General features: G+C 42.6%; 1 protein-coding gene across 2 annotated transcripts in view; it reads right to left on the bottom strand.

Moving 5' to 3' along the window:
* Positions 1 to 8,794, bottom strand: part of akt2 (AKT serine/threonine kinase 2) — a 14,919-nt gene extending 6,125 nt beyond the window's left edge. Inside the window, exons 1-10 of one of the 2 annotated variants that reach the window (XM_089013341.1) lie at positions 8,414 to 8,794; positions 4,576 to 4,731; positions 4,299 to 4,430; positions 4,080 to 4,191; positions 2,175 to 2,328; positions 1,902 to 2,036; positions 1,536 to 1,601; positions 1,364 to 1,432; positions 1,107 to 1,229; positions 877 to 1,005 (exon numbers count right to left, since the gene is read on the bottom strand). In XM_089013341.1, coding sequence (XP_088869467.1) covers positions 877 to 1,005; positions 1,107 to 1,229; positions 1,364 to 1,432; positions 1,536 to 1,601; positions 1,902 to 2,036; positions 2,175 to 2,328; positions 4,080 to 4,191; positions 4,299 to 4,430; positions 4,576 to 4,621 — 966 coding nt within the window. In that variant the 5' untranslated portion in view covers positions 4,622 to 4,731; positions 8,414 to 8,794. The remainder of the gene's footprint in view (positions 1 to 876; positions 1,006 to 1,106; positions 1,230 to 1,363; positions 1,433 to 1,535; positions 1,602 to 1,901; positions 2,037 to 2,174; positions 2,329 to 4,079; positions 4,192 to 4,298; positions 4,431 to 4,575; positions 4,732 to 8,413) is intronic. The other variant, XM_089013342.1, reaches the window with a different exon arrangement.
* Between the last annotated feature and the right edge of the window lie 251 nt (positions 8,795 to 9,045).

The following is a 9,045-nucleotide window of genomic DNA, read 5'->3' as shown; positions in this document are numbered from 1 at the left end:
TTAAAATAAGGATAAATACGCCATACAAATGTTGATCAATGTCAAAGATATCATCTTTTCCTTTTGGCTTTTCCCTTCATGGGTCGCCACAGCGAATCAGTGTCCTCCATCTTCAGAGGTTTGATTCGCATGTTTGTTTTGGCCAAGCTTTTATATCGCATGCCATAGATATGCTATTGAAAAAAATACCCATATTTAAACTTGACAATCAGGAAAATATTGTGACTTGTCTCCCACCTCTGAAAGCAAACTGTCATAATTTACACAGGCGGTACCAAGGATTGTTAAAATAAATGACTCACAATTGATATTAATCACATCTTTGACTGTTGAATGAATTTTTGATCATATTTTATGTAGTATGTACTGAACCTGAGTCCTTACTAAACCGCATGTGCTCATTCAATAAGATACCTCACTGTGTATAAAATAGAGTCTGTCGCTGATTCCTCCATGTCCGATAAAAAAAACCTCTTGAGGACACATACTGCAGTTGGTGTCATTTTCACCTTTTCTTGACCCAAGTATAACTCCTGGAAATGCTTGGGAGTATTCCTCACAAAATGACTGTAGTTTTCTTTTAGATTTCACACTTTTTGTTGCAGTCTTTCCGGTAGCACGCGCATGCTATATAGGAAGCTGACAGGTGGAACTGTGCCGATCGCCTGTTCTAAATTGAAAAAACGTAATTTTCATTCATATACCGTAGCCCGGAATGGGATAATGAAAACCGCACTCATTATGGCAAAACCGGAGTAGTTGGCAGGCATGCGCTTCACTGCAAAAAAAAAAAAAAATCGTTCATCGAGACGAACGTCGGGGGGGGGGGGGGGGGGGGGGGGGGGGGGGGGGGGGGGGGGGGGGGGGGGGGGGTACTTCGGGTGCCAGGTACTCGGGAGTCCCACAGAAGGTTTTCATGGTGGCGCCGTCCGTGATGCCTTCTTTGCACAGGCCGAAATCTGTTATCTTTATATGGCCGTCCTTATCCAACATGAGATTTTCCAACTGAGCAAAGAAAGGCGTCGAGTTACTCTATAGCTAAATCAAAAACACAAACATTTCCTTGTCGATGTCCGTATTAAATACACGGTAACGCGACACCTTACCTTTAAATCCCTGTAAACAACATTGCACGAGTGGAGATACTCCAGTGCCGATACTATTTCCGCACCGTAGAATCGGGCCCTGTCTTCCGTGAAGACTCTGTCCCGGGATAGGTGAAAGAAGAGCTGCAAATGAATCAAAACGCATGGCGGCGGATTTATAGACTGCTCCAAATTAAGGCGTTAGGATTCTTTCGGTACCCTTGACGAGTCATCTTTCGTAAACATGATTTCAAGTGAGGAAAATAGCATAAACTTACTTCTCCCCCGTTTGCATACTCCATCACAAAGCATAGGCGGTCATTTGTTTGAAAAGCATATTTTAGCGTCTGTATGAAAAGGAGGGGAAAAAAACGGTATTATGCAGTCATTGAGAAAACAAACGACAGTTGGAGTTTGGAGATCAAATCTTGGGAAGGTTTGGTGACTTACCGTGAGGAAAGGATGCCGCGTATTTTGTAGGACTCTGCTCTCTGTTACTGTGTGCGCTACCTCATCCTGAAGCAAAGATACGTTTTGGACATGTAACGAGAGTAATGGGCACAAACGGCAAAAAGTGAAATTGCGAGCAGTGCGGGAGCAGAAGCCAAAACAGTTGCGGTGTTGTTCGAGCTTTTACAAAAATTTGCGTCAATTATGAGTAGCCGCACGGCAACGAGACAAAGTGACATTGACGTGAGGGAACCCCGGCGTGTCCGATTGCAAACTTTCCCAGCTGTTCGTTTCGGATACAGAAGATTAGAACTTTGATGAATTTGTGCGATGACTCTTTACAAGATATTTGAACAAAATACCAACTTTTGCAATTATGACTTCTTTACGGAGGATTTTCATGGCGTAGTACATCCCCGTAGCTTTCTCCTTCACCAGGATCACTTTGCCAAACGTCCCCTTGCCCAGAAGCTTCAGGTAGTCAAAATCGCTCATGGTCTGCTGAGGCACCGACAAAGGAAGCCACAATGACAAAACATATCAAAACCCAGTTCTCCAACGACAAAAAATAAAATAAAAAAAGCCCTCTGTGTGAATCAAGAAGTTTGAAACGACGAGATGAATAGGACACGAGCTGACCACTTTTGAGCGAGATTTGGACACGGCGATCTCCATTTCCATTAAGCCACTTCCGTCGCTTGCTGAGCCAAATTTGATCTCCATGGGTTCCTCGTCCTGCTGCTGGCTTTTCAAACTGTTTGCCACTGCCTGGATCGATCGCATCCATTCTTCCCTGAAACAACAGGGACCATAAACACCTTTGAATGTTAAAGTAACAATTAATCCTAAGTGAAAACAGGTTGGTAAAAACAAAACACTGCCAAAAACCAAACGGTCGAAACAGCTCATTAAGACACATTTGTTATTCGAGCAAAAAGTGCCCACTTGGTTGTAGTTGGCCGTAATTTAGCCGCCAAATCTGTTTGGAGCTCAAACATAAGTAATAGAATCAGTATGTTTTCCTCTGTCTTTATAAAATGATACGTCTGTGTAAGCTCTGAGTCGTACAGGAGTGGTCCATCGATGAGAAGGTTTCTTCAGCCGTCATCTGTACTTTTTTGAAGGTGTCGGACGTTTCGCCTCCTATCCAAGAGGCTTCGTCAGCGAACTAAAGTATAAATGATTTTATAAAATGATGTGTTACATACAAGAGCACACGTTACTTCACCGTTGCAACTTGAGACTCGCTCAAGATAACATTGTCAAAAGTCAAATCAAAGTAGGATTTAAACACAAACGTCTACATTCAATTACCTCAGAACTTGGAACGGTGAAGCAAATGTCTCAAAATTACCACAATGTGAATTCTCACAACCATTTTATTTCATTAGAAAGAGCGTTGGCGCAGAGCGTGGATGCGTATGCGGAATTGTTGCAGCTTGGAATTGAAGCGGATTTACGTGGGACCGGAGATGTGATGCTACGGCTCTGTGTTTGCTTTCAACATTTAGCTTGTAACAGACACGCACATTTCACGATAACGTCCCCGGTCCACTGGTGAAAAGGACGTTTTGATCCTCTCCTCTTTCATCTAGAACTGCTTAATGCAACAAAGGGTGCAGAAAGTTCTAACGATTGAATGACTGTGTCTTTGTGTTTGAATATTATACTTTTTGTATGGCGCCGCGAGAGTGGCTGCCTTTCCATTTTCGACTTCTTCTTTTCCTTTCCTCTTCCTTCCATAACTTTGATGCTGTTAAATGTAAATGTCTCCAATGTGAGACTAATAAAGGCTAATCCAATTCAATCCAATCCTAACCAATTTCTGGTGCATTTGGATTGTTATTTAATTAATTACTTAAATCAATATGTACGTATTGCAGCGGCCCGGTAGTCGAGTGGTTAGCACACTGGCTTCACAGTGCAGGGGTCGTGAGTTCAAGAGACATTTGAGCCTCCCTGTGTGGAGTTTGCATGTTCTCCCTGGGCCCATGTGGGTTTTCTCCGGGTCCTCCGGTTTCCTTCCACAATCCGAAAACATGCATGGCAGGCTGATTAAACACTCTAAATTGTCCCGAGGTGTGAGTGTGAGAGTGACTGGTTGTTTGTCTTTGTGCGTTCTGTGCTTGGCTGGCAACCAATTCAGGTGGGCTCGAAGACGGCTGGGCTGGAGTCCAGCACTCCCCGCGATCCTAATGAGGACAAAGTGGTCTGGAAAATGGATTGATATGTACGTATTGTATTGTTAGGGGATTCTTAACATTCTTATTTTATGCAGCTTTCTATTTCCTACTTTTGACCCAATTGCCGTGATGGGACTTTTCCTTTGTGACAAGGAGGAAGGAGCATTTCATCGCGTTATAGACTCCTACGTTATCATGGTAACTTCTTGCACCGCAGACTATTGGATGCCATGTTTGTCTCAAATGACCAAACATACAGGTGTGTGTGTGTGTTGTTTTTCATGACACTTAGGGGTCGACTATTCATCAATCAAATGAATAAATCTTTGGAGGGTGAAGGGAGACATAAATGAAAACAAACCTCTCCTCGTTGCTGTCTACGTGGAAGGTGCGCTCAATAACTGACGTCCACTGGAGGCAGCGGATAACAAACGTGTTGGGCCTGGGCCGCTCTGTCTTCATCAGCTGACATTCTACCAAACCAGCGCATAAAAAGGTGAAAGGGTGTTGGGAGTGGGGGTATCAACAAAGAACGGAAAGACACGCATTCAAAGCTCAACACGGCATCATCCCAACTGACCTGCGACAGAAAAGTTGTTGAGAGGTGGCAAGCGGTGATCACTGGAGACTTCGGGCTTCTCTTTGTAGCCGTTGAAGGAGCCGTCACTTTTGAGGATAAAATAACGAGGTCTCCAGGTTTTAATGTACTCACCTAGTGACACAGTAGGAACGCCCAGATTTATGTTTGTCTGACTCAAAATATTTCTGGATTCGGTGTTGGAACAAATGTCCACTCAAATTAACGTTTCTGGGCAGAAATTCACATAAAATACACAGTCGCATTAAGGATAGAGTACCTCTCTTGTGAAGCCATCCCTCTCTCACAACGCCGACTTCATTCATGCTGGGGCAGAAGACTGTCCGGGTTGGGAGGGGGTGGCGGACAGCTGGTGCAAACTGTTCAAACTGCTCAAGACGGCGCCAACAACTCAGGCGACACTTGTTTAAAAAGGCTGAAATCGGAAAAGAAGAGAGGAAAAATACAAGTCAGGAATACAATAACTCACTGTGTCATCATTGCGGATTGCAAAGTTCAAACATGAAGCAAACACGGATATTATTTGGCGAATTTACAAACATTGTTTCTCAAAAATCACTACAGTGGGACCTTGGCTTACGAACTTAATTGGTTCCCAGACAGAGTGTGTAAGGCAAAAAGTGTGTACCCCAAAAATTAATTTCCCATAGGAAACCATTAAAACGAGAATAATGCATTCCCAGGTCCACATAAAACATAATTTTCTATTTTCTAATTTTCTAAGCCTTAAAACTACACAAAATATACCTGATTTTATGTATAATAAAAGTGCTATAGTATTATAATTAAAGAAATAGACTGTACTGTACAATAAAGTCATTTTATTTACCTTTGTGATGGTCGTTAATGGCTTGATGGAATGGAGTGTCCGGTTTCCTCAGCATTAAACACTTGATGAGGAACGTAACCTTCTTCTTTCACCGTCTTGAGGAATGATCCCTTGTAGGTGCTTTTTCTGTGATAATTTTATCTAGTTCTTCATCAATTGTGATCTGTTTAGCTGTTTTGCATCAAGTATACACATGACTTGTGCGGGTTATTTGTGGAGCCCGATTGATGGGATATTTTAACCTTCCAGTCTACACTCTGCTTTTGAATTTTCAAAGTCGAAAAGAGTCTAAATTTCACTGTTTTCTATCCATTTTCTCACCTTTATGTTTTTTCTTTTATTTTTCACTTTTGTTTTTTGGTTTAAAACTGTCATCTTCCTTTCGTGTATGTGTTTTCTCTCACTCTCTCTCTGTCTGCCTGGCTCTTTAATGCCCCCCACTGCTGCATTCTTGACCAATCACGTGTCTTTAACCGAAGACTGGGGGCGGAGAATAGAGAAATAAATGCAGTCGGCTGCCATTTTGTTGTTAGAAGAACGGGCTCGTTCGCGAACGACACATTTCTCATTGTGGCAGCTCCATGTGTATCCCGAAAAATAGTTCGTATGCCAAGGTAAAATGTTCATAAATTTAACGTTCGGAAACCAAAAAGTTCGTAAGCCAAGGTGTTTGTTAACCAAGCTCTCACTGTACTTTCCATCATAGTGACTCAGAAATCATACATAGTTTTCTTGCAAATCCAAGATATAATAACAGAAAATACGATTGTGATGTCTTAAATTTCTCATCTTGTCAACCGTTAAAGGACAACCGACGTCACTTTTTGTTTCCTAACTGACATCAGAAAAACGTTTTATAGCATCTAAAATACCCAAAACGCAGTATGATATTTTTAGTCAAATGCAAAACGCCAATAAAAATGTAATCAGCCCGTTTCCACAGGCTGATTAATTCCTTACATGGAGCTTTGTCTCCCTCTTCCGCCTCTTTTTCGTCCTACACGACGTTATCAGACCAAAGTACAGCAAAATGCATTGACGTGATGGAAGGACTGCTACAATGTGTCCTTTTTTTCGGTCAGGGGTGTTTCTTCAGTGACGTAAGGTGAGGACTCGTCACCAACTCAAAAACAAGACTTCCGGAATATTCAGCACGAGTCTTAAAACGTAAAATATAGCTACAGTAAAGTCTCGTTATATCGATAGTACCGCTTATTATGATACTATTTCTATGAACGCAAGGAGAAAATTACATGCGTGCAGGATCGGATATATCAATAGTCCGGTTATATCGATATTTTTTCCAACTCCCGAGAATATCGATATAACGAGACTTTACTGTATATGCAGTGGAATCATTGTAAAATACACTCAGTAGAGGTCATTTGAAGCCATTTTGCAAATTATGGACACAACTTGTCCGGAGACGTCGGTTGTCCTTTAAGCGTCTGTCTGAAATCAGCTAAAATTCCAGCTCAAGGATGTTTCTGAGCCAAGACAAAAAGTACAAATCAACAGCAACATTTATGACAGATATTGTGCCACGAAGCGATAACATCAGGTACCAGCGATCAACACGAAACAGTAAGAGGTAAACACTAAATGCTTGCGGCTAATTCTATGGGTCGGGCGGCAGTAAAACGAGTTAACGTTGGCCCAGGGGAAATATTGTGCGAACACATAAAGCAAATGCAATTGCCGACACAAAGGACACTTTCTGTGAATCGCATGGGGAGGCTCTCCACAAGTGCTTTCCCGCGATCATGTCCTTACCTTGGCTTGTTCCACCGCAAGCCCACAACAGAGAAAAGTGCTGAAGTGTGCGCGTCAACTCCGTCCTATCTGACCATCTGACATTTATGACAACACGATGGGAAAGTGATCACCAGCAACACCTCATCCACATTTTTTTCTCTTCGTGTCAAGTTATAAATAGTTGATAATATCATTTAAAGCAGTGCCAGGAAGAGATCAAATGTAATGTCACTGGCGTCCGATTTGTGTCTCCCACAATGATGGTAGTGTATTTCCAAGTCAATTGGGTCAAATGTAAAATGTAAAATGTAGGTAAGGGCTAGGTGGGATGTTTAGTCAATGTCATTGATGAATTTGAGTTTGACATTTTTTTTAAACTGGTAGGCTCCAGCACCCCCCACAAATCAAATGAGGATAAAGCAGTACGGAAAATGGATGGATGTTTTTTTCACAGCGGCACAAAACATACAAGTCTCTCGCTATTTTGAATTTACAGACGGCGCATGAAAGACTTATTTTTGTTTAAGACATATTAAGTAAGTTAATATTGATAGGGTATCTTGTGTGTGGCGATCACGTGTTGTATGGCACTAAATGGTCTTCTCTGTTAAGTATAAAATACCCCAACCTTAGGACATTATCTATATTTAGGAACTTTTCTCCCCAAATTCACTGCCATTGCGTGATCTTATTTCTACACATAAAGGTGCATGAAATGGCGGTGACATTAGTGCACGTGGAAATACGATCTTGACAAAAATTCGAGGGAAATATTTAGTTTGTACTTTTTTGCAATAAATTATCGCAGGCATTTGATTGATTGTTGCAGCTAGGTTTAGATTTTTTATAAAATGAGCGATGTGGATGGAAAAGACAAATTAAGAAAAAAATATTTTGTTTTCTCATGTTTATCTGAAGGTTGCTCAAAGTTAAAATGGGAGATTTTGTATTGAAGCAATTTTATTCAGCTCTAATGAGTCCAAACACTACCCGGTTTTACGTAATTAAACATATGGAGCACGTCCAACTTTTGCTGTCTTCGTGACAAAACAATACTTGACGAAAAGCGGTTGAAATAGTTATCGGTCCTTTCGGAAAAACGTCCGAACGATGTGCTGTGTAGTTGTCCGACTACGCAAATAAGTGGTGCTGTAATGTACTTGTGGAAAAAGCATGCCGCACGATAACAGTCCCATAACACGTCCTCATCCGTTTAGCGTGGATGCTACGAGCTAAGCTAGCAGGGGTCAGCGAACAGTGTTGCTCGGCGTCCAGAAAGCAGATAATTACCCCCTATACCGATAGCAATATCCACACCATACCGAGCCCGGTCGTTCACCACACATTTTCGGGGACGGCAAGCGTGACATTTATTTCCAAAATAAAGCCGCTAACCACCGAGCAAGCGGCTAGTTAGCAAGCGAGCTAGTCACTTCACTCGTCCAGGTTTCTATTATTACTACTACCAAGCATGCCGTTTTTCTTCTTTCTCTCCCCCTACTTTATTACATACCTCCGCTGTGAAATATTCCCACTTGTCGAAGATTCCCACAAGTATGACCTCACAAGGCTCCTTCTGCCGGTTATCGCTCTTGGCTTGTGTGTATTGAACTCTGTCAATGATCACACAAGCTTAGCCGACTAGCATGTTTTTCTTCTCACAATAGCGACAGCGGCGGCGGCGTGCTCGGTTTATCACCGAAGCCAGCCAGTGGGAGAATGGGGGTGGAATTGACTACACTATGTGTGAGTCAGACAGAGAGAGAAACAGAAGGAGGGGGCGCGACTCGGTGGACTCGAGAGCGCCGAAAGACTGTCGTAAATAATGTTCAACTCGTGGACATATTAAACCGCTTTTCTGTTGGCTTAGTGGGGTGAGCGTGGCTGCTGCTCACTCCTCCTACACTCCGTGACTCTGTCCCCTCCTACTCGGGAGCAGCGAGGGGGACGAGCGATGTGACGTTCTCGAAATAATCGGCTGTGCAGCAGGCTCTTTGAAGTAAACGACTGGAGCCGGCTCTTAGGAGGGAGCCGCCTGAGGAGCCGACTTCTCGCCCTCTTCGGTTGAACGATGAAAAGGTTTCTTCAGTCGTCATATGTACAAATTTGAAGGTTTTGGACGTTTCGCCTCCTATCCAAGAGGCT

Source organism: Hippocampus bargibanti, linkage group LG14 (genome assembly GCF_051943395.1).
Source record: "Hippocampus bargibanti isolate YZ-2025 linkage group LG14, ASM5194339v1, whole genome shotgun sequence".
Taxonomy (NCBI): domain Eukaryota; kingdom Metazoa; phylum Chordata; class Actinopteri; order Syngnathiformes; family Syngnathidae; genus Hippocampus; species Hippocampus bargibanti.
This window is presented reverse-complemented; position numbering and strand designations above follow the sequence as displayed.